This window comes from Fundulus heteroclitus, chromosome 11, assembly GCF_011125445.2.
Source record: "Fundulus heteroclitus isolate FHET01 chromosome 11, MU-UCD_Fhet_4.1, whole genome shotgun sequence".
NCBI classification, from domain to species: domain Eukaryota; kingdom Metazoa; phylum Chordata; class Actinopteri; order Cyprinodontiformes; family Fundulidae; genus Fundulus; species Fundulus heteroclitus.
In genome coordinates, this window is record NC_046371.1 from 25,467,889 (window position 1) to 25,494,041 (window position 26,153).

Below are 26,153 nucleotides of genomic sequence, written 5' to 3' on the forward strand. Positions count from 1 at the left end.
ATGCCCATTCTGGATGTCTTTGTCTAATTTTCATTCATTTAGTTCTCCAAAATCATAAGGGATGATAACAAACTCTCTTTATATTGATGTAAAGGGTCAATTATACTATAACTAGAAAGAATGTTTAACTGTTGATTTCTTGAGAAATACCCTATAAAGGTCCTTCATAATACTTGTGTATTTTGATCATCATTTTGGTTGGTCTAATTACAACGTAATCAAAACATACATTTCATGTTCAGGTTTACAAGCAAGCTAAAATACGCTTTTTGTAATTATCAACTGTAGCATCATTCCTACACATAATTTGCTTGTATTAAACAACGTTTTTAATACAACATTTGTGTTGCATTACCATTTGATGTGCAAACCTTCCAGAGGAGAGGAAGACTGCAGCAATCAAGAAGCAACAGGATCATCTTCACCTTGTTAAAAAATAGAGGGCCGTCTACAATTAGATGAACGTTGCCTGCAAAAAAAGACTTCCAACGACCATCAACTGTCCATTGGTCCCTCCCCACCTTCAGGTAAGAAGATCAGGATGGACAACTGCTTTGATTTTGCACAGCAGCTATTTGTCCCTCATTGCACATTTCTTCCGTATAAAGTACAAACATAAAACCATTTTAATGACACACAGGTTTTGTTTCATCTAATCACTGTTTTTTTTTTTCTTTCTCTGCCTTCATCAGATGCACTTCCTCTCAAACACACTTTCACCCTGGGCCAGTGTACTTCCTGACACCACGGAGATGTGGATTTTTTTTTTTTTTTTTTTGGTAAGTTGTAACATTGAGCTGTTTGCACTTTAAAATCCTGTTTTTGGCATGATCAAAATCAAGTTATTGCCCCCGTTTCTCTTCATGGGCTCATTAAAGCCAAGGGTTTCCAGACATACCAACTGATGGGTACAGATGAGGTGACTGCGTCGCCAGCCTCTCATTGATTAACCTGTTCAACGGCGTGAACACACCTCTATTCATACCTGCACTCAGACACACACATTGATCGCCAACCGCCGAACAGCTGCCCTTGGGCTAGAAATGTAAAGTGCTGCGAGTTCACATCACAGTGCAGTGAGTTGACATGTGTTGACAGACGTTACTGCGGGGGGCTGTTGCAGCAAGGCATGCATAGTACCCAACAGCTTTTGTTAGAACCCGGCCTGGCTGCCCAGGTGATTCTAAAGCAGACATCTGTATTCTCTCCAGGCTTCTTTGCAGAGTGGCAACGTTCAAATGGCCAGAGCTTCTTCAGTTCCTTTTTGATTTTCGCAAGTTTGACATCATTGGAACGGCTCAGGAAACCTTAACAGATGTTTTGAACTAATGAGTGCATTATACAGTGGTAACATGAGTTTACAATATCTTAACTTTTTCCTAATTTTTGAAACAGAGAATTTTGGATGTTCATTGGCCGTGAGCCACAATAATGGCTGAAAACATTTCACTCCAAGTGGAATAAACCTATATAATATATATGAGTTTCACTGTGAAATGAGTGATAAAACCCTTGAACATTTTCATGATATTTCCATTTTTGATGATGCCATTGTGCAGCTTAGCGTTTGTTTTTGTTTTTTTTTAGAAATCTACCTTTTTTTACCTAAATGATCTTTTAGCATTTCATTTCAAAGAGATGTGTGGGGGAAATATTTTGAAGAGAATTTTGCTGTTTATTTAAAATCTGTGCAATATCAGTTTCCTATTGCGTGATTTGAGAAACGAATAACTACGCTGTTTTGCTTTTTTTTCAGTAAATAGTCCCATTTTTTGTCCTTCCTGGTAAAGATGTGCAAGAAGCCTTCAAATAAAAGTATCTTTATCTGTTAAGATAATTTTACATTCCCTACTACATAATGTAACTTTAATTGGAGTTCTTAAATTCATTGATGGAGAAACCCATGTTATGAAATAAATCAATAACATATAATTTTTGATCCCCTAATTAACTCCTTTAAATATTAATATAACTGGAGCATTTTTTTATTATTAATTCTGATGTGTATCAGGGTTTCTGTGAACTTCTAATTGGTGATACATGATTTTGTTTCCTTGGGGGCAAGAGTATGACGTTGCACAGCCAATGATCAAGCTTCATGTCTGCTGTTAAATGTGGTGGGGGATCTGTGATGCTGTGGGCTTCTTCCTCTTCCAAAGGCCCCAGGAACCTTTTTCAGAAAGTATGGTACGATGAATAATTTTAAATACTCAAAGATTTTCAATAAGACTCCAGCAGTGTCTGCCAAGAAACTGAAGTGAAACTGTAATCCAAAACGTTTGGCTAAATCGACACAGAAATTGATTGCCAGACCGTAAATCAATCTTTCTTTCTTTCTTTCTTTCTTTCTTTCTTTCTTTCTTTCTTTCTTTCTTTCTTTCTTTCTTTCTTTCTTTCTTTCTTTCTCTCTCTCTCTCTCTCATCTGTTGGCAAAACTGGGTTGTTCAAAGTAACAACATCAAAGGTACTGTGTCACCTGTGCTTTTGTTATAAACAGTATCTACCCTACTGTGATTAAAAGGTGATTAGAAGGCATTAGAAGGTTTCACGATTTTTTTTTTTTTTTGTTTGTTTTGTTTTTTTATCAATGTTGCCAGTAAACCCATTTGGCACCATGCATTATACTTTTATCACCACTTCTTAGTTTACCATCAGGGGTCTTCACAGAAGGGTTAAACAAGTCCACCTTTTTCTCAAGCAATAGTTTAATGAGTAATCATCTCTTAGTATGTAATATCATATTCATTGTACATTGAACTGCTGAATGTCTTCTTTCTTAGTTCTTCCTCTGAACCTCAGCTGCTGCCTCATGTAGTCCAGCATGGTGCGTGGCCACACTGGAGTAGCCAGAGCATCATCAACCAGGAACAATCCAGGCTGCATGTCTGGGAGTGCCTGCCCATCCTTGGGTCCAAACGCAAAGTGTTCTCCGGCTGCAGGCTTGGCTTCCCAGGAAGCGGAGCTCGTATGTTTTGAGTCCGAACTATCCAAGAAACCCTATAAAAAAAAAATGCAAAACAGTAATGGAGAAGTTCAGCAATAGAGCACCTTTATTTGAAATTATGACTTAAGATCGGAAAATATTGTTTGAATATATGAGTCCTGGTCCTATTGCCTTGGTTACCATCTCTTGGTGATTGAAAATACTTTGTTTTTTAAATTAGTTTGCGCAAATCTGACTAAAAAAAATTTCATTTTTGAAAAAACAAACGAGTAACTCAGGGGGGAATTATAATTATCATGTACATAAGGCAGCAAAGACACAAAAGCAATAAGTAAAATATATTCTTGTTCTTTACCTTGTGTTGTTGAGGAATCGCTCTTGAGTCCTGCAGCAGAATTGACATTACGATAAAGAACAGACAGAAAGATCGCAGCAGAGAGGAATACGACATTGCATTTGGTGTAATCGGAGGAAAATTCAAAAACACAAATGTGAGACGTCCACCGAATAGTATCGTTTTATAGGTTTACATTGGTTAGTAGCGTGACGACACAGTCCATCGTGCTGCTGAGCTTTTGTTTCCTTCCACAAAGCTGGAGGCCTGTGCTCGGCTGCTTTATATGTGGAGCATTTCCATGTTTATTCAGATATAATATGAATTTTCTGTTCTTCAACACAGCAGGGGGGTGTCATTAAACGTGCAAAAAGTCTTAAAAAGGAAAAGGATTAAACTGAGTCAGTTCTTCAAGGCAGAAAGTCTTGATGAATTACTGTTTCTTATGAATCAAGCAACTTTGTATAGCGAAGTATGAATAACAGTCAGCCTTAAGCCTAAAATATACCTGAGAACATTTATAAAATGAACTGGGCCTTTCAAGGCCAATGAACCTTTTAACATTTTGACACATTACAAACTTCCACAGGATTTTATCTGATAGACAAACACAAAGTAGTGGTTAATAGTGAATGGGAATGAAAATTATCCAGTTTTCCAAATCTTGGAAATGGGAAATACATAAAGTGTAGCGGGATGTTGTAATTAAGCCCGTTTTGCTTAGCAAAATATGCCTGTGCAAATTCTCAGTTATCCGTTTCATCACAGAAGCAAGCAGGCTTAAATCAGAGGCAACCGGACTTTCGCTGAGTGTTTCTGGACCTTCTATGCTGAGCGCTGTTTCACAAAACCAAGATAGCTGATTAACCTGTTTTTTTTTTTCAGATATCCTGGCTGAATTAAGCCTGGACTCAGTTTCACAAGAGCAGTGGCACATAATTTACCGTGGTGATTTATTCTTTGCAGCTAGCTTGCTCCAGATCAGGTTGACAGACCTTATCTGTTCAGTCAGCAGTCAAATCGGTCAGAAACCAATGAGTTTAGTCAGTGATTCCACTCTTTGTTATCTGTATATTTTGGTGTTTAAATTCCACAGTACATATTGGCATTCAGTCAATACTATTATTATTTTAACATTATGATGTTATTCTAGAGCAGGGATCACCAACCTTTTTGAAACTGAGAGCTACTTCACCGGTACTGTGTCATATGAAGGGCTACCAGTACTGATCTTTGAACTACAAAAGTCCAAGCTCACCCTAACTTTACATAATATAAATATGTTTTTAATGCTTTTGTCATTTTTAAATCTATGCAAATACAAGTATGATTAAAAAGGAACAGTAACTGAATAAAATATTTTAAATGCAGCTCACTGGAGGGTTGTGCTATTTCTTTGAACAGGCTTTTGGGCAGCACATTTGATCCTAGGGGGCTACCTGGTGCCCATGGGCACCATGTTGGTGACCCCTGGTCTAGAGGCTACCATTATTACCTTTGTAATGATCCACGCGGGCATTGTTACTGTTCGATTGTGTCTTTGAAGACTGCAGTTCATGGCTACGTGGCTCCGCTTTATGATGATACACCCACCATGTTTCAGTGTTCACAAACAGCTCTTTGGAAGTGAAATGTTTCGGGTCTGATCTATGTAGTAACGCCAAGGTTCAAAGGGACTGAATACTTCACTTTAACATTAAACCAGAGGTTCAGTTACTTAATGTATTGTCCTTCACAAAATGTAAATCAGTTGTAATCACCTTCTGAGAAACGGAAGTATAATCAGGTTTATGTCAATACTACGGTGGCCCTGAGGTGCAAAGCACTACAACATTACCACACACACACACACACACACACATACAATAGCTGCCGGATTACATCTCATTAAGCCATAGGTGCCTAAGCTCTAATTAGTTTCTCTCGAAATGGTTCAAACGCTATGAATTTATTTTTCTTTTGGCGAGCTGTGCGTCACAAAACTTTAGCCTTTTTGATTAGTTTTAATAAAACCAGCTGAGACTCATTCAGGTCCAGCTGACTTAGACCAGCAGAAAGGCTCGCTGAGGATAGGGAACGTGATGTTTTATTTTGCAGCTAAGTGCAAGCTGTTGCTACTCATTGGTGTTTCGGATGAGTTAGTGGTGCTTCATCGATCTGCGACTCCTATTTCTCTGCTGAATGCTTCTTGGTTATGCATTGTCCATTACTGACTTAAGTGTTTCTAGATCAATAGTTCTCTGGGCTTCCTTGAAAAGTCTTGGAAACGCTTTCTTTCGCTGCTATTTTCCTGGTAGCTGATCATGATAGAGCGTTGTGCAGCATGTGCTGAAAAGAAAACAGGAAAACAATCCATCAGTAACAGGGCCTAAGAGATGGTTTATCTTTCTGATGTCGGTCTACCATGTGTAAAGCTTCCAGCCAATGCATCTTTGGGAATCGCATTCCAGGCGATAAAAGGCCATTTTTGGTCTGCCAAATCATCATAATTATTTCAATAGATTAAACATGAGAAGAAGGGGGGAAAATTCGGTGTAACAGGCTGCCTAAAATATCGCATTCATAACATGTTTGTGCAAATTCTCAGTTATCCAGGTTATGCCGACAGCGAACCGGTTGAAATCGGAGGCAACCAGACTTTTTCACCGAGACATGACATGATACTGATGATCCAAGTAGTCCACTCACACACCAAGCCTCTAACGACACAGGACAGCGACGGGTGGGGTGTTGACTTGGAATGCGACTAGGAGAATATAGGCCTCCATGCGCTTAAAAACAGCAGCGCTCCGACTGCAGGTTGCTCAAAGTGGGAGCTGCCAGAATTGACAAAGACTCCTGGATAGGTGTCCAAATGTTTTCAGAAAGAACTGAGCAAAAGTCTAGTTGCCTCCAAGTTAAGCCTGTGTCAGCTTTTGACCAGTGGAGGTTCAACGTTGAATATAGAGGCAGGACCATAAATTACATTTGCGGTGGCTTTATTTAAGAACTTACCCACCAAACTTGACTGACAATAATGTCTGCCCTTTTATAGCAGTGCACCCTGAAGTGTCCTGCCGGAACCACGCAATGAAGGGTATGATCAGAAAATAATAAACAATGCTTACAGAAAACTAACACCCAACACAATAAATGAAACCGAATAAATACAAATCATTTCAACCAAACAAATCTAAAGTCAATCTAAAGAATACTTCAGATTAAACATAATTCCATAAACCTTTACCCTCTCTCCAAATGGTTTGCTCCATGGGCTTTCAGCAGCACCTGCTTCTGCTGCCACACCCTGCTGAAGGAGCCAAACCAGGAGGAGGTAAGTGCTCACTACTAAACAAGTGTTCTGTTAAAGCAAGAAATTAGACATCCAGAAATTTAAGGAAACATAAATTGTCATTTATATATCTACACTTTCTTAACACAGAATGGATGGCCTGTCCCCCTGCCTCTCAAGAAGGTATATTTAAATGTCTGAACATAAATACAACAAAAATAAAACAACTCAACTGCTTTGGTCTGTAATTTAGTCAATAATCTAATTTCCTGATGTAATGGGACCTATTTCCATCACAGCCTGTTTGCTGTCAAATAATAGGTTCTCTTGGTTTTCTGTTAACTGTGGACAAAATACTGGTTCATCTGTTGGGAGGCAGGAGCCTCGCATCCTTCATAGGTCAAAGTGATGAGCCAAACTGAAACATTGCTTTAAAAAGCGCTCATCTATTGCCCTGAAAGAGTAGCTAATATGTTAAAAAAAAAAGTCAACAATAAAAGCTTAAAAAGATATTCATAACTGTCAGAACTGTTTCACTTCATGCATTGTTAAAATCTTCAACGTATTTTAGGAGAGCATAATTGTAAAGTGGTAGGAAAATTTGTGTTTTTTTTACACATTTCTTTAAATTAAAAAAATCTGAGATTTATTTGTATTAATCTCCTTTTACTTTGACACATCTGAATAAATCTGGTGCAACCAATTGTCTTTAGGTGTTAATTGGTAGATCTGTTTTGGTTTATCAGTTTAATTGCAGCTGTTCTGGGAAGGGTTGTGGTTCGTTAGAGAATGTTAATTAACAAACAGTTCCATCAACACCGCAGACAGGTCTAAGCATGTTCTGGAGAACTTTTAAAGCCGATCTAGGTAATAAAACAACATCTCAACCTTTGAAAATCTCAAAGAGCACCTTTCAGTCCATGACTTAAGGAGTCCAAAATGGAAAAAGCATGGTCTGCCCACCTGAAGTGACAACCTTCAGAGAAGTAGGCAAAAGGTCAATAGCTCTGGGGGAGCTGCAGATATCCCCGTCAGATGGCAGAAACCATTAGCCGTGCCTTCCACCATCCTGGTCTTTGTGGAACAGAGACAAGAACAAACCCATAGATTATCAACACCTGGTTTCAGTTCACTACAAGTTATGTAGGGTGCATAGAAAACGTGCAAGAAGGTGCCTTGGTCACCAAAATTTTTAATTTTAGTCCACATGGAAAACACTATATGCATTTAGACCACCCACATCCTTCACCCATAAGTATGCATGGGGGTGGCAGCATCATGCTAAAGAGAAAATTTGAAAACTAAGTACACTTTACCCCATAGTTCACAATTATACTGTACTTTGTTGTACTATCATATGGACCCCCCCCCCCACCCCAAAAAAAAAATAATTAAACAAATATAGGTTTTAATGTTGCAAAAAGTGAATAGGCTTTATAATACACTTCAATTCAATTTTATTTGCATAGCACCAATTCATCTCAGTCAAATTCAATCAAATCATCCAGACAGATTGGTCAAAAAGTGTCCTAAGGAAACGCAGCAGATTGCATCAAGTCTTGACAAACAGCATTCACTCCTCCTGAAAGAACGTAGACCCACAGCGGACAGTCATGTGCATTGTCGATGGCTTTGCAGCAATCCCTCATACTGAGCATGCGTGAAGCGACAGTGGAGAGGAAAATTCCCCTTTAACTGGGAGGAAAACCTTCAGCAGAACCAGGATCAGTGTGAATGGGCATCTGCCTCGACCGACTGGGGGTTAGAGAAGACAGAGCTGAGACATGAAAAGCACAGAAGCACACATTGATCCAGGAATCCTTTCTATGTTATATGGTAATGGCAGATGATCTGTCTCCCCTGGGTAGTGTCACAGCTAAAACAACGACAAACAAGGTGTACCTACTACGAAGAGAAAAAAAAAACAGAATTAAAAGTTGAAATAACAACGAACAATGCAAATTGGAGAACAGTCGGAGAACTCAGCAGAGTAAGAAAAATAGACCCTGATGTCCTCCAGTAGCCTAAGCCTATAGCAGCATAATTATAGAGATAGCTCGAAGTAAGCTAAGCCACTACACCTATAAGCTTTGTCAAAAAGGAAGGTTTTAAGATTAGTCTTAAAAGTAGACAGGGTGTCTGCCTCACAGACCAAAACTGGGAGTTGGTTCCACAGGAGAGGAGCCTGATAGCTAAAGGATCTGCCTCCCATTCTACTTTTAGAGACTCTAGGAACCACCAGCAGACCTGCAGTCTGAGAGCGAAGTGCTCTGTTAGGAACATACGGGGTAATCAGAGCTCTGATGTATGATGGAGCTTGATTATTAAGGGCTTTATGTGTGTGAATTTTAAATTATATTCTTGATTTAAACAGGAAATTGGCAAACTATCTCTTTTCTTAATTTTCATTGGAGTCTTGCTGCAGCGTTTGGGGTCTGCTGAAGGCTTTGAACTGAATAACAACTTCAGTTGTATACTATGCAAATACTGATGTTAATATACAAGACTCAACACATTTTTTTTCATAGTGGCTTTATTATCAAGAATTATGTCTCAATGAGCATTTGTGAAGAGAAATTACTTAACTTTTCATATTCAACATATTATGGCAACATTTCAGTTCTCTTTACTCTTTCACAAATCACACATTTAATTTTACCTCTCACAGACGTTTGGACACCGTATGCATTCTCAATCTTGATTCATAAACTCTGTTGTGTCTCGATAACCTAGGCACATCCTAAATTAAAAAAAAAACAAATTCTGTGATAATTAACATCTGATGATGATATATTTCCATTTGTTTCCGTCAACAGTCTAAAGCTCAGACATAGGAAAAAAGAGGTACAGTACAAAAGATATCTGAAGTATATAGTGAACTCAAACAGTTCTTCTATTGCGAACAGGTCCAAATCCATCCCCAACAGTGCAAGGGTCACTGGGCAGTACAATGTGAAGGAATGTTAATAATCCTACAGTCCTATTGTTGCAGCTTCATACCCTGCCCACAATTTATTCTCTTCATATGTAGGGCTTCCTCTGTTTAAAGATTCGTGGACTCGTTATACCAAATGATACAATAATTGCACTAGTTCTCCATAGAAAAAAAAATAAATCACAACTTTTAATGTACATTTATGAACAGAAAGCTTGTTAGAGGTAAAGAAAAGATGATCACACACAACAAAAAGACCCTGTTTACATGGTTTGAGTCATACAGACACACAAATTATAACAGTAGTCAATAGTTTTGAGTTTCGGAGCTAATTTTAAAGTTTTATTTTTCATTTTAGAAATAAAACATTATGGCCAAAACTACTTAGGACTTCCACTTGTGAGGCTTTTTTTAAGTAAATGAGCAGGACTGACCCCGAACAGGCCATCTAAAAAAAAAAGAGCATAACCAACCTTAATGTGATTATACCTATCCTGGTGTTAGGTTGCTAATAAAAACACAGGCAGTCTGTACTTAAAAAAAGTTTTTTGAAAAAAATATCTGAAAAAGATGCAGCTCCACAAGAAGAACAAAAGAAAAACTTGGGACAGGAGTGTCTAAACTACGCGATTTGCAAACATTTAACACACAAGTGAATGTCAAGGCTGACGTAAGGCAACGCACTTTCCCTCCAAACCGCTTTTCAGAAACCCAATTCTCAACCTATTCATAGATAAAAAAAAAAAAAAAAATGAAAATAAAGAAGTTAATTAGGTATGGATCTATTTTCCACAAAGTAAAAGCGAAGCAAAAAAAAAAACCCTACGAATTTCATTTATACAACCAAACCCAATAGTTGATTTTGGGTTTTTTGCACTTGTTTCTTTTACTAAAAAAAATCCAACTGACCATTAATTGTGAAATAAACCTGAGTTCACTCAACTTAATCAAATGGGAAACAGCTAAAAAAAACAAAAACAAAAACTTAACAGCCCACATAGCAACGTCAACAACACTGTAAAAGCAGCAGAAAGGTGTAAAATGTTTCCTATGTTCTACTAGAGCATAATTTATCACCAAAACAGAAACAATCTAGTCCTCTTAGGAAAAGTAAAATTAAACAGAGAATCCCCCCCCCCCTATAGTACAAACATCTAAAGAGATTATTTAAAAAAGGGGAAAATGACTGGGAGCTTTCCTACATGGGATCATCTAAACCCTTTTGGCCACTTTTTGTCAGAGTTAACCTGCGGCTGCACTAGTGGTCTGGTCTCGTAGTGTGATAAAAGTCACAGGGTACAAAACGTGACGAGTAGTGGGTGAGCAGACATGCGAGCTCTAGTGTTACCGCGTCCAATCGAGTGACCCTTAACATTTTGACTTTGGTGAAACAGATTACTGCGTTGACTCTTAAAAAAAAAAATGTCGCCCGCTGACGTCTCGATAAAAGATTCGCTCGAAATCGACAAACGTGGAAAGTATTTTGACATTTTAGCCGACGATAAATCTTCCCGCCAACTGAGCATGCTCGAACGGCGAGACGTTCCTCCCCCGCTTGTTTTCCTGGATCAGGGCTAAAACGTGGCCATCGTTCTCCCGGTTAAGTTCAGACCACCACTCCCTTCCTACCGATGAGCCGAGCCGTGTCGTCGTCTCCTCCGTCGCTGCTTTCTGAGTCAGTGTCCTCCTGCGGGGAGTAGTAGCCCTCGTAGGCCAGGACGGGGGAGTCGTGGTCGGCCGGAGAGACGAGGCACTGGGCGGTGGTGGTGGTGGCTGAGTAGGCCGCTGGGCTCCGGGACGGAGAGCCGGGGTTGGACGGGCGCAGCAGCGGCGTGCGCTCGGAGTCTCCCTCGCTCTCTGCCGCCTCCTCCTCTCGCCGACCTCCGGTTTCCTCCTCGGAGTCGGACTCGGAGTGCTCCGGGTTGTTTCGGGTCACGCGCTGTTTGCACACGGGACACGTCTTCTTGGTCTGGGTGAGCCAAGGGTCGACGCACTTGCAGTGATACGCTGAGATGCAAAATAGTTACCAGACAAGCAGTTAATGAGAGAGAGTTGAACATGTACACAACGCCCGCAAAAACACGACGAGGATTTCCGAGCAATCTCTCCTTTTTAGACTTTTAAACAACACGACGGTAGAAGATATTTACCGTGCGAGCAGGGTAAGACTCTCAGCTTGTCTCCTTCTTCATACTCATCCAGACAGATGGCGCACAAATCGTAGTCGTCTCCTGAAATCAGAGCAAAGCGAGGAGCTGATGAACGAGGAGCAGGTTTCCCCTCTTTATAAAGAGAAACTTATTAACAGAGGAACGGGTCAGTGGATGGACTATGTCACGATAATGCCAATGACAGCAGGTTGCTGCAACAAAAAGGAGCTCAGACATGCCCTCAAAACTCTATTTTAAAGACTTGTGAAAATGAACTGACAAAAAAAACAACTTAGATCGATAGATAGAGAGATAGAGATAGAGAGATAGATAGAGATAGAGATAGATAGAGATAGAGATAGATAGAGATAGATAGAGAGAGATAGAGATAGAGAGATAGAGAGATAGAGAGATAGATAGATATAGATATATATATATAGAGAGATAGAGATAGATAGATAGATAGATAGATAGATAGATAGATAGATATAGAGATATATATATATATAGAGAGAGATAGATAGAGAGATAGATAGATAGATAGATAGATAGATAGATATAGAGATATATATATAGAGATAGAGAGATAGATAGAGAGATATAGATATATATATATCTATATATATATATATATAGATAGAGAGATAGAGAGATAGATAGAGAGATAGATAGATAGATAGATAGATAGATAGATAGATAGATAGATAGATAGATAGATAGATATAGAGATAGATATAGAGATAGATATAGAGATATATATATAGAGATAGAGAGATAGAGATAGATAGATATAGAGATATATATTAGCTAGCTAATCTGCGTCTCTCCTCGCGCTGTTAGCGCGCGGCTGCTACGTCGCTAGAAGCCCGTCGCTGCCCATAGATCGATCGATAGCGCTCGATCGCTCGCTAGCGCGAGCGCGCGACGCGCGCAGCGCGCGCGGCGCGCGCCGCGCAGCGCGCGGAGCGCGGCGCGGCGCGTAATTACTGACTCAGATGATGACTAGTGATAGATAGATAAGAAACCCTGATCCCAAAAAAGCAAGTAAAACATCACATCTTTAAAGACCCAAATCAGAAACTCCTTCTGATAACGCTCCCGGCAACATACACACCACACACAGAAGAAACACCAATCCATCCCAGTGGGAGATTACAGCCGTGTTACCTTTCCTGAACTTGTGAGTTGGAATGCGCTTTAGCTGTTCCTTGCTCAAGCGATTTTTCCTCAGACGCTTCCTGTACTGCACGCACCGTACAATCTGAGCAACACAGAAAGAAACATTATACACACACACACACACATATTCAACAAACTAAAACGCTCTTAATTAAGCTTATATTAGGACTCGCACCTTATCCACAGAAGCTAATTAAGAAATTAGGAAAGAAATGAAGAAAAGGAGACAAAGGAAGGCCATGTGCCCAGTAAAAAAAAACAAAAAAAAAAAAAAAACGTTAAGCCGGCTCTAAGACAATAATAAGAGCATGACGTTTTGTCCCCAAAAAAGCAATGTGGGCCTCCAGTGATCATGACCAAAGTACAAGGCAAAACACTTTTATATGTTTGCCTTTATATTCAAGACACTTAACTGATATATGTAAGTTTGTTTTCTATCCAACATAACAAATGTAAAGAACAAAATCAGGAACCGTTTAAAACAACTTTAAAAGGGACTATTTCTCCCCATTTTCCTTCTCCTGTGGTAACAAAGTATTCACTCAAACTGAACTTTATCCCAGAAACCTGTCCTGACAGGCTGCCAACGCTTCTGAGTTTACCCCAAAACTTTCAAGTGCCGATTTGCAGAGCGTACACTTTTTTTTAAATCTACGGTCATTCCAGTCGTATTCTCTGGTAACTTTTACATTTTAACTCACAAACCACTTTGACAAAAATGTAAAACCAGCCCAAGCCTGTAAAAAATGTGGACCAATTATTAGTTTTGAGTTGGAATAAAAGAAGGCGGGTGTGCAGCAGTGCTCTGATGGAACATTGTTTGGCTTAATTTACCAAATGTCTACTAAAGGAACAATACGTGATTTTTCACCACTAGGTGGTGAGCACGGAGCAATGTCTGTAGAGTAAAACTAAATGTGTAACAAGCCACATCTTTCTCCATCTCCGCTCCACCACCCATTTCCCCTTCTCACCCATCGGCTCCTATGAGCCTATTTGCAGAGGATCAAAACACAGCATCACCTTTCAGAGGAACATGTGAAGTGAACAAGTAAGTAACTCATAACTTTAGCAAGAGAACGTTTTGATCTGAGGGGCGTGCTCTCCTCCATTTTGGGCCTGGCAGGGGCATTTTATGGGGAGGGAATGAGTAAGCGGCACACGTGTGACGTTTAAAAAAAAAAAAAAAAAGACCGTTAGTTCTTCACAAAACTATCTTTTAGTGCTTTCTATCTAAAACAATGAAATTTCGCTTATTGCCCCTTTAATGCTAGCCGCTTCCTCAGAGTTTGGCAGGATCTTAATTTGGTTTCAAAGTGTGACCCATCTGACAATAATCAGACATCACGGCTGCAGAAAAACAGGCGGTAATCTCATTTTGCATCTCCTCTTGTCTCTTCTGCCACAAATGAGAGTAAAACTCGAAGCTCTTCACCCCAAAAAAAAAAAAAACATGAAACTTGTTGCAGCCGAAGATGACTTTTAGAGTGAAGACGCTGAAAGACTAATCAGTTATAGTTTTACAGCTGAAAATGCTTCATCCCACCCGCCTCACATACTGCATAACGTTCCTGCATAAGCGCAGAAGTATCAGATATAGTTCACATAAACAGCATCAACAGTGAAAAACAGCTGAGAGGAGAATGAGGGTCCCCCGGTGTTTAAGTTGGAGGGATAAAGGTTCAGGGTAGTAAAACGGAAACATTCCTTAAAGATCTACCAGATAGCCTCGTGCGAGCATCTAGATTAAATCTATTTAGAGAAAGAAGTGCCCATGTCCCATATACTTACTAGGATTATGCACATCACAAGAACAATCATGCCAACTACCCCGGTGAATGGGATAAGGTAGTATGAAAGTGGGAAAGCGAACTCCGGCTTCAGTATCACATAGGCTCTGTCGACAAAGAGAGAAAAATAACGTGTCAAACGCAACAATGGGTCTACAGGCTGTAATTCTTGTCAGGTCCAAATCTAATTATACAGTAGGATGACTTTGAAGTTTTCATAAGTAACTACAAGAGTATTTTCTACAAGCTGGATTTTTTTCCTCCCTCACCCTTTTTCTTTACTTATGATCTCCTCAAGCCTGCGTGCTGCGAAGTAGCTGGTGAACACCGAGGGAATTTCAATCTGCTCGGCAAAAGTCTCTGAAACGGGAAAACGACAAAATTAAACGTGTTACATTTAGAGCTGAACGTATTTTTGTCGGAGGGTCCACCGTGGCGTAACCCCCGACTCCACTACACACGCATATAAAAGCCACGGAAAGGCGCAGAACTCGATACTCGTTTCCACTTAATGAAGCCGTGCGTCGCATTGAATCAGACGCAGAAAGTGCAGCGTGACATCCATTTCTAAAACAGGGCCCCCTTTAAGCACTTGAATGCAAACAACCACTGAAACTTCATTCCCAGGTCCAAGTTTAAGCCTCCAAGGTGAGCGTGATCAACACTTACTATTGCTGAAGTTCATACTGAGAAGAATGTCGGAGTACACGTTGTGAACGACCGCGGCGCTGTATCCGGCCTGCTGTGCGTTGAAAACCTGAAACAGTATCAGGAGAACGTAAGCTCAGTCTGTGTCACAAGCACCAGCGATCATCTGATGTCCAACCCCGCTCACCTTTATATCAAAATTGCAATCATAGCGCCTAATGAGAGCGATAAATTTAGTGGTGTTGGCGTCGTAGCTTGTCGGCAGAGGAGGAGGCGGATCCATCGTCGTACAACCGTTGAGTGGATGGGACATCACCAAAACTCCCTGTTAGGATGTAGACGTACAATATATATTAAAAAAAAATAAAAAATCAGCACTGTCAATGATAATCTTTGTGCGGTGATAAATAAAACAAAGGTCTGCCCTCACCATCAACCCCTGCTTGGGAAGAGGCGGTCCAAACAAAGCAGGAAGGTCCTCAAACAACATGGAGGTCATATTGTCAGAATGCTGGCAAAAAAAAAAAAAAACCACACGATATGAGTGGAAGATGAACACAAAATTACTTTCTAGACAAATATCATCTCTGTGAGCGATTTAAAAGCTGTCATTGTACTTACGACAAATATATACGCATGTGTTGGGGAGGGAACATACATGCAGCAGAAAACTAGGAAAAGGACGCTCTTTTGAGTCTGCATGTCCCGCTCACCGGGGCGGGCCATCCTCGGCTGCTTTCAGGGACACTGAAATGTGGAAAAGACACCGTGATACTTTGTGATCAAACATTAGTACATTTGTCAAATAAAATTAAATAATGAAATAAAACGGCATACGCTTTAATTAAGGCAAATAGCAAAAAACTGGAAACACGGGTACAAAAAAAAGATCCACTTTTGCGTGTTTTATTCTCCTGTTTGAGCATCCACCGATGCTTGTTTAATCATTTTATCTCACTCTAACATTTTTAAGGTTCTTATTGACGCCTGAAAGGAGAATTTCACAGCCTTGGATATACAGATGCACACAAAATGATTCAACCCCCAATAAAGTTAAGGTTGTATTGGTAAAGTTCTGACTAAAATTGCAGTCGAAGCATGCGGGAGTGCTACTTGGATATAAAAAAAAACAACAACAAAAAAGCTGTGTGGTGGTGTCCTTCATTGCAGGCATCAGTTTGAACTGGTAAAGAGCAAGAAACCGAGTGCCTTTACAAGTTAAAATTGCAAGTATTTTATCCAAATTGAACACAAAATTCAACTTTCTTATTTATTGTCCTGGTTTGTATATTTTGCCAGTAAAATTTGCATCAGAGTTGATTTTATGCTGCAACCTTACATCATTCCCTAAACAAAAAAAAGGGAAAAGGGGGAGAGAGAGAAAGCAATAGTCTAGAAAAAAGTTTGTTTGTTTGCTCAGGTCATAGGTGTTCGACCACCAAAGTATAAATTAGGGCAGCTTAAGCTTTATACTTTAAGACAGTTACTGCCAAGAGTTTATTTTCTACATTCGTTTATCACTTATACAGACAGGCACACATTGAAAACGCTTAGATTTCAAAGAAAATCCAGGACAGAATAAAACATCCAGGGATTCGTAATGCGAGGAAGAAGACCGCCGTAACTGCTGATTACGGTCAACATTATCATTCGAAAGCGGAGGATTCAAGTCGTTTTGTAATGGCAATACACACAGATATGCAGACTGAAGTGGCCGGCCTGCACGCATTAGTCCGACCCGATTGTCATTTAGCAGGGGCTGAGACTCTGCTTTTCAGAATGCAAATTTATTCACTAGACCTCTTTTGTTTCACATTAAATGACAAAGGACGTCTCTGCCTAAAACCGACGACTGTTGGGGCATCGTTGCGCACAGGGATCAGGGCTCCCATTTGCAAAGATGGGATACACCCAAAAACGGGGCCTAAATCTCGCATAATGCCCTTCATATTCGGGGAGGAAACCCCCATCCTTCCTAGTCTCCTCCCTCCTCAGACGATGACCACTCCATGCAAATGTCATGCGACGTTTAAACCCTTTCTGGGAAATGTGTCGGTTTCTTTGCTCCTGAATGCGGGAGTGTAGGGGGCAGACCATGAGGCGTTACCTGGTATGCAAACGTTCAGGCGCAGTTGGGATTTACAGAGGGGTGCACGTGCATGGCTTTAGAGATGAGACCCCAGTTCTTTAAACCTCAAGGAGAACTCTTGTACAGTCTACTACATCACACACTACATGCTTAGTATTACAGGCACAACCTGCAAATTACCTGACAGACCAACAAAAAGCAGTGCATATTGGCCAAGTGGCGTTAAAGGGATATCTGTTTTTCTTTTTGGGGTTTTCTGGGTTTGTTTTTATGATTTACGCGTAAATAAACATATATCTTTGCAATGGGCATTTTCTGCCCCCCTTTACACTGACGCCCCTAAAGAAAATCCGTCATAAAAACAGGAAGGCTGGTGAGAACAGAGTGGAGACTGCGAGCGGAAGTTCGCCTTCCAGCAGGATCAGCAATAAATAAACAAACAGCCGGAGATACAACGCGGTGGTTTACATCAGTGTGTTGGTCCGACCAAACTTTGAAGCAAACTAAAACTAGAATTACAAACGCTCTCTGTCAAATCCGACTGAATTTGAGCTATTTGGCGAACAAAAACAAAAAAAAAAAAACTAGATGAGCAAATTTTGGAGACGTACTTCCCAGAAAAAACTGCAGATGCGGCGAAATGTGGCTCTTTCTGTCTTTGCAAGAAAAAAAAAACTGTAGCCAATGGTTAGTGTGAACATGACTTCGCTTAAACCTGCTAAACCCAAGCGTCGAAGTTAAAGTAAAGTGTTTTAGCTAGTAAAGCTCCCTGTACATGTATACTTTAAAACAAGCCGAGTCAGCTGTTCTCCAATGAGGAACCAGAAAACCGCTGAATGAGACCATTGCTCAGAGTTAAAAGCAGCTAGCCGGAGATTACGCAAAGCTATACTATTTATGTGATATTTCTGAGGCACTTACCGTATTCCCGTTTATGGTTGCGCACCGTGGGGTGTGAACGAAACTCCAGCCGTCTGACTACGATTCCTTAAACGAACCAGGCTGTTCTTCTTGATCTATGCGAACCGTTCTATATGGTTTATATGATTATATTTCCAGCAGAAAACAAAGCAAACGAAAAGGATTAACTTGAGGTCAGCCGACGTTTGGCTAGAGTTAGCAAATGCTAGATGACGGCTTTCCAGGACCTTTCGGAAGCCGTATATAAAGTTTAGACAGAGCCGGTTAAGTAAGAATAACTCGTCTATCCGAAGTTAACCTGCCGAAACTGCAACCTAAAGTTTCCACGACCTAAATTAGCTGCTCTCTGCTATGGTTTGTTTGTTTGCTACACCTTCCGCCTTCTTCTTCGTGGTCGTCGTTGTGTTCAGCTGGCTGTCAACTTGCAACCTACTGTTTGCGCACTACCGCCACCATCTGGTAGGAAGTGAGAACGACGTGATCTGAGTCCTCACCCACCTGGGGCTCAAGGATTGTTGAGCTCTGAAGAAAACTCTGCTTTCAGTGCCAAGCGTACCGCACTTCTTTGGTTCATTTTATAATATTTGAAAAAAAAAAAAAAAAAAAAGGATCAAACGAATAATTTTGTGGAAGCTTCCGATACTAGCTACATGTTAAGATGAAACTATGATTTATTATAAAATAAGAGCAAGTGAGCATTATCCTAGGGGGGTCTGTTTAAGTGTTTTGTATTTTCTTGATAAGTGAAATTTCTCCACTAAATAAATGTCATCAACTGAAATGTTAATGTTTTATAATTCATTCAGTGAGATATTATGGCAATGCAGTAAAAACATAACCATTTAGGGCTTTTTCCAAATATTTTCCAGGGGTGCCTACCTCAGAAAAATACAACTTTGAGGTGGACTATGCCAAATATCCAACTGATGCTTTCGGTAGATGGATATATCCCTATTTGACAGCACTCAAGTTGAACATATTTAATATTTGAATTTAAAACGCTTGGGTGGTAATTTAATGTAACAATCACATACAGCTCTGTCACATATGGTCCAAGGACAGACCCTAAAACCGTAGGTGCAGAGCAAGTAAAGAAAAATACTTGTCCAACTCCTTAATTTATATGCTCAGATACATGAGTTTCTTTTATCTGGGACCATAAAAATATTTAGTCCACCCTCTTTTTTTTCTTTTTTTTTTTTTTTTTTTGGTTCAACTGCATTAACATACTCATTGGGTCCTATTGTTTGGTCTCACACGCTATTGGGTCCTACATTTGTATACAAGGCCTGCCCTCAGGTAAAGAACTCACACAACCTCCAGATTTTTGCTTGAACATCATCCCCTCGATTTACTTGAATGGATTTATCTGATTGAAGTAAGTAAAAGGCTTTACATGTTTTTTTCTGTGTTTATTACAGTGTCTATGTAACCCAGAGGTCACTAGAGTTACTTGTAGGTGCGTTCAGGGTGCATTGCTCTTTTAGTACTGTCGCGACAGTCAGCTGGTTTCCGCCACGTCGCTGTGAAGCCACCAGCCGCCATATTGGTACTCCCCAGTAACAATAGGAAATACGTGCGCTACAGCATTGAACAACGATGATTTTCCCATGTTCACGGGGGGCTTAAGACTTTTAAAATGCCAAATGTCATATACTTTTATGTTATGTACTAATATATATATATATATATATATATATATATATATATATATATATATATATATATATATATATATATATATATATATATATATATATATATAAATTATGTGCTGATAATATCTCAGCACCTAATTTCCTAGTACTTGATAGTGTTAGTACATCCACTGACTGTAAAATTGCCCGTCAAACGTTTTCACACAGCCAGAAAACTGCTTGTTGTTGCAACCAAATTATATGGGGTTCTGTGAGAGTAGGGAGTAGCAAGATGGCGGCCAGTGACTTCAGTTTTTCGGGCAAATCAGCACTCCAGTGATTTCGAATGGAAATCGCGGGCTTTAAGCAATGTGCGAGACACCAGAGCAACACGTTGAGTCTGTGTTCCTCCAGTTCACTACTGTGACATTTCATCGGTGAGGGAGAGAGGCTGCTGAGATGCCCCGGTCCTCACGAAGGACGCTTTGAAACTTCCTGATCATCCTGCAGGCAAGACACAGACATATTCCCCAGCTCCCCTCTGCACTACATACACATGCACACGATATAAAAGAGCTCTAATTTATTTTATTTTGCTGGCCAGCTTTTATTTTATTTTAAAAGGACCCTTTTGTTGGACTCCTGAACGGGTGAATTATTTTCTCTATTCTCTTCAGTAGTAGAGACTTCAGAACGGAAGGACTATTTTCTGTAAACTAAACATACACTAGTTTCCTTCTTTGCTATTTCCAGAGAAGATTCTAAGTTGGTTATTCTGTGAATGACATTACTGGATGTCATTATAAGGTTCCCTTTCTTACCAGTTTTGTTATTGTTTATTAATACATTTTAAAGGATACTGAGGTGTGGTGTATTTCTGTCCCAGAAATATATTAATAAATTCTGGTTGATAGTAGCCTAAACTGCTATCAGGACTCTCAGGCTATTTATGTGGTTACATCTACAACATGTAAATATGTAGTTATTGTGAAAAATGTGCCCTACATTTTATCTAGAGCTTGATTTGTAATTGTTGCAATATTACAATGTCGGGTGACTGTGGTAGTCAAAACAACCCTGTTTTTGACAGGAATGTCTTGAGAGGAACTTTTCCCAATATAACCTTTATCTATCTATCTATCTATCTATCTATCTATCTATCTATCTATCTATCTATCTATCTATCTATCTATCTATCTATCTATCTATGTGTTAGAACCTAATATGCAAAGATATATTCCCATATCTAATCATTTCAATTTACTTATAAGGATTTCTAGCCACCTTCAACACTCAGCATTTTTCCCTTTTCTGGGATAAGGGAAAAATTAAATTCTGTTCGTGCATGTCTGCCCTTTGTCTTTGCTATTGATTAGAAAATGTTCGTATCGATTCATAGTCAAAGCAGGTGTGGGGGATGCTTGGGGGGCATTTGCATTGCATTGCTCTTCAGAATAGGGTGTTTTCAGCTGACGTCACGCTCACGTGACTACTCAGCGCGTCCGCCATATTGGGTGGCAGTCGTTTCGCACCGTTGACCTGCATTGTATGACGCCTTAGGCAGTATTGGAAGTGAACAATGGGGAAAACGTGTTTAATGGTTGGTTGCACGGCCCGTGGAGGTGGAGATCAACGCTCTTTCTATCGCCTACCAGCCGTAATAGTGAATCAGTGTGAAAAAAAAACAGCTGTCTGAACAACGCCATCACCTATGGCTGACACGGATATCCAGTGCCGATTTGGACGGTGTTAAGCTGGAATACGCCAGAGTCTGCGGTGCTCACTTTGTCACAGGTAATTAACTGTTAAGTATTTAAAACATGTAAGAAGAATATATTAATAATAGGGCTTGGGCGTCATGACTTATTACTTTCCGCGGCTGCCATGTTGACTGCCTCCGCCGCCTCTGCTGCCTATGACTACCGCATACTGTACTCCCTCTCTCAGCCGTGTTTTAATTTGATTAATTTCACCTTAACTTGATTTCAACCATGGTAAACCGTTGCTGTATTGTGGGCTGTAACAGCGCAACACATGATCGCCATGGGAAAAACATAGAAACAGATTAATTTTCCACCGCTTTCCTGCCTGGAGGCGCAACCACGGAGAACAACTGTTAGCGATAACAAAGAGTCGGCTCGCTTGGATCGCGGCTGTAAGCCGACCGATCATAACTTTCCACAGTATCCCAATGTCAATGAGAGTGTGTTCTAAACGTTTGAAACACATAGCAGCAAGTTAAAAGTACATTACATGCGCGAGTGGTTGTTAGCGCTAACGGTTAGCATGTGCTAACCCGTCTGAGCGCAGCTTACCTTTGAACGAGTTGCTGTGTTCCCACTGTTTGCTGGCTTTATGATCTGCAGCTCCTACCGGCGCCAATACGGTAAATACAACTTAATTTTGCACTGGTCATTGTTCTGCTTAAATAATTAAAGCCGCGAGCGGCGTCGATCGGCCCAGAGCCCGTCCGCCCTGCGGCGGGCGGTGCGCCTTCGCGCACCGCCCGCCGCCGGCCGCCAGCCACCGCAGAAGCATGCGACACATTTGCGTCGGATTGTTTACATTTTTACCATCTTATTAAAACTCACCCGTCCACGTATGATGGCGATTTCCTTGATGTACATAACCAGATGTGAACTGGTTGTGAGCCTCTAGATCCTTGTAAGCTCTCATTTCCTCAAGAGTGTGCAGAGGGTTTTCACCGAACACCAGGTAATGCATCTGGATTACGGCTAAACAAGGCACCGTGGAGGGCATACGGGTCCATATGGTCGATCACGGAACATTTCCTCAGATATACGTCCTTATCTGGTCGCTCTAGCGTGCTGGCGTACTTATCCATTCGCGATACGATAATACGTGTAAGACAACTAGAGATAAGGAAGTGTGCCACCCAATATGGCGGACCGGAAGTTGGCCAGTGACGTCAGTGAAAACACCCTATTGTAAGGTGTGGCTGTAAGTTGGAGGCTACTTGCATTCCCATTTTGATGATAATCAGAGTTTACAATTGGTCGGCCACACAGCATTGTGTGACCAGTGAAATGTGTGAAAAGGGTACTTCAGTGCCATGTGTAAACACTTCAAATTAAAATCAATCTCTCCACCACCTGGTCTTTTCCTGCAGGTTATCTAGAATCTAAGTATGTGTACTATATACATTTGTTTCAGTTTTATCTTTTCCATTTCAGAATGCCAGCAGCAAGGAGAGATCCTCGGTACAGCGTGCAGGATATCATTGCAATCGTCCAAGATGGAGAGAGTGACGTGGACGTACCCTTTGATGACACTGATGCGAGTGACGAGGAGTCAGACAATGATCCCCGTGTGGACAAAGGAAACCAAGAGCCCTCTGACTCCCCAGCCAATGTGGACATTGAGCCCCGAGAAAATGAAAGCACCATGCCCCGTGACAGATATCCCAGGCAAAATAACGATTTTATCACTCCCAATACTGATTTTTCTGGTCCACCTGGCACAGACGACGTAACCTTCCTCCTCACACCGCTGCAATACTTCCAAAAGTTTGTGTCAGAGAACATGATTCAAGCTCTGGCAACAAGTACAAATGAGTACAGCGTTCAAAAGGATGGAAGGTCTGTTAACACTGATTCGAAGGAAATACAGAAAATGTTGGGCATGTACCTGAGGATGGGCTTGGTACAAATGGCTGCAAGCCGTATGTACTGGGAGACAGATACACGGCACCCCCCTGTTGCCGATGTGATGCCACGCAGCAGATTCCAATCTCTGTTGGCAAAATTACATTTTGTGAACAATTTGACGGCGTCAGAGATCGAAAAGAGGGACAAACTGTGGAAACTCAGACCATGGCTTGAATCATTCAGGGAGAAATGCCTGCAGGTGGTACCGGAAGAGCACAGTTCTGTGGCTGAAATGGCGATTCCTGTCAAGGGGGAGTTCATCAGCATCAAGCAGCATATGCGAGGCAAGCCACACCCGTGGGGGTTCAAAGTATGGGTGAGAGCTGGAATCTCTGGCATGATGCTTGACTTTGACGTTTACCGGGGCAGCAAGAATGCAATCCGCGTCAAATCTGAACTTGGATTGTCAGGCGATGCTGTGGCTACCTGCAACAGATACGTGAGAGGTGTGGATTTGTTGGCCTCGTTTGCAGCAAAATACAAGTTCGCCCTGAAATCCCGGCGTTGGTACATGTACATCTTCTGGCACACCATCACCCTCGCCGTGGTCAACGCCTGGCTCCTCTACAAACGGCACTGTCAGGCTCTCGCGATGCCAAAGAAGGAGACGCTAAACATGAGAAAGTTCCAAGCACAGCTAGCATCCTCTCTCATCCTGGTAAGAATCCATTTCTCCTATTTGCCATGTTTTGCGACATCTTCATGCATTTTTGACACATGCATGAATTGATTACTAATATTGATTCTTCTCTTTTCAAATCAGATGGACTCAACGCTAACAACTCCGAGGAGAGGACGTCCATCATCAGGCACCGGGAGCCCAGACGCAGCAGAGAGTCCTTTGACTGCTGGGAAGAGACCATCCTCAGATGATGGGAGTCCAAATAGTCCCTCCAAGAAATCATGTGCACACCCTCCACTCGATGTGCGCATGGACCTCACTGGACATTTCCCCATGAAGGTCAAGAGAGGACGCTGCAGACATTGCAGTAAAGGGTATACGAATACCCAGTGCAGCAAGTGCGATGTTCGCCTCTGTTTTTCAGAGGACAGGAACTGTTTTTGGGACTATCATTGTGAATAAAAAGTTCTCTTTGCTGGAATAAATAAAAAAAACTTCATAGCAACGTGACTGGGATTATTTTTCATGTTATACTGTTCTGGGACAAAAGCAAAACCCTACAAATGAATTTGTTCTGTATTGTTGTTCAGACAATGAGTACAAATACAGGAAATTCTGCTCCCCATTTAGCCCAATGTTGCAATATTACAACATTTCTGTAAAAACTTACAAAAACATAACATTTTTAAAAACCCTTCATTTTCAGCCTCAAAGGCCTCCTACAACGACATCTGAGTGGTTGAAAAAAAAAAAAACATTTTTAGTGTTTTTCTATGTCTGGGTTTACAGGGTTAACATTGTCTTTTGACGTTTCATGAGGCATTAAATTATCAGTGGCAAAATGAAAAAAATCTAAAGGGTTGCTACTGGGATAATAGAAATAAGCTTCTCTGTGTTTAAGATCAACATAAGCATTTGTTCACTTCCCTCTGACTTTTAACCTCTTACAATTATGCCCCTGACTTATTTATTCATATGTATTTTACAATGTTTAGTTTTTAAAAAAAATTTGCTTTTACCTTTCTATGATGGTTTTACCTTACTTTGAGATTTTTCTTAAATGTAAAGTGCATTACAAATAAAATGTATTATTATTATTCCGCCTGAATCCAGATGATTCTCTATTACGGCCCCTTTTCTATTAGTACGGATGGGCGCCTTTGCTGTCATGGTAAAGCTGTTACCTGAGATGGAATTTTTACCCCCTGCATCTCATTTTTACTCGACTAGACATGGAAGTAGAGATGTTTTAATTATTTTTAAAAAGTGAAAGAGTGTCGGCACTATTATTGTTCAGTTAGTGGGTTAAAAAAACCACAACTGTTCTGCTGTGATTGTTCCAATAACAAGGCTGCCTAATATGAGGAGAATCACTTCTGTTTAAACTCCATTCACAACATTAATGCGCAATATTGCACCTTCTAAACAAGTAAACCACTCTGTGGTTGTTTCCAGATTTCTGACAAAAATACAATTTGCTCTGATTGTCACTCATTGAAATTGCTGCTGCAACCAAAACTCCACCTTCCTGAGTCCATTCCAGCTGTCTGCTTTATTCTTGGAAAACATATTCTGTTCCTAGATAGACCCGCATGAATGGATCAAATGAAACAGACCTTAAATGTGACAAAACACACATACACAATAAAGTGAGGCACCCATCCAAGATGGCGGCTGCGCTGATAGGGGAGTGGAGTCACTGTTTGGGTATAAAGAGCAACTCCAGATACGGCACGAGATACGGCACAACAGGAAGCAGCCTTGGGAATGGAGGAGATGTCCCAGAATGCATCATTCTATCAGGCCTTTCTAGGACTGCTCGAGCAACTTGTGCAGGAAAACATGTTACAACTAACACTGTTTTTAGCTGTGCTGTCGGTTAAATTGTTGCCTAGATCACCTCAAGTGCCTTTGCTAAAGGGTAAATTCTCTTGTCAGGGATCCCAATGTTCACACTTTACAAAA

At 40.7% G+C, this 26,153-nt stretch overlaps 2 protein-coding genes across 3 annotated transcripts; one reads left to right on the forward strand and one right to left on the reverse strand.

Moving 5' to 3' along the window:
• Positions 1 to 9,064: 9,064 nt before the first annotated feature.
• On the reverse strand, positions 9,065 to 18,679 carry rnf167 (ring finger protein 167). Of its 2 annotated transcripts, XM_021318807.2 has the most exons (11): positions 18,489 to 18,679; positions 18,262 to 18,370; positions 15,873 to 15,998; positions 15,682 to 15,762; positions 15,439 to 15,576; positions 15,273 to 15,360; positions 14,873 to 14,963; positions 14,605 to 14,710; positions 12,802 to 12,895; positions 11,635 to 11,715; positions 9,065 to 11,491 (listed from the first exon to the last, which is right to left on the reverse strand). In XM_021318807.2, exons 3-11 carry the CDS (start codon positions 15,975 to 15,977, stop codon positions 11,091 to 11,093), a joined length of 1,185 nt encoding a protein of 394 aa, XP_021174482.2. In that variant the 5' UTR covers positions 15,978 to 15,998; positions 18,262 to 18,370; positions 18,489 to 18,679; the 3' UTR covers positions 9,065 to 11,090. The 2 variants fall into 2 exon arrangements, with proteins under 2 accessions (XP_021174482.2, XP_035999132.1); XM_036143239.1 differs by having other exon boundaries at positions 18,262 to 18,679.
• A 1,567-nt stretch (positions 18,680 to 20,246) lies between these two features.
• Positions 20,247 to 24,668, forward strand: LOC105929425 (piggyBac transposable element-derived protein 3). The gene is made up of 3 exons (XM_012867213.3): positions 20,247 to 20,408; positions 23,093 to 24,224; positions 24,330 to 24,668. Exons 2-3 carry the CDS (start codon positions 23,094 to 23,096, stop codon positions 24,648 to 24,650), a joined length of 1,452 nt encoding a protein of 483 aa, XP_012722667.2. The 5' UTR covers positions 20,247 to 20,408; position 23,093; the 3' UTR covers positions 24,651 to 24,668.
• Positions 24,669 to 26,153: the final 1,485 nt, after the last annotated feature.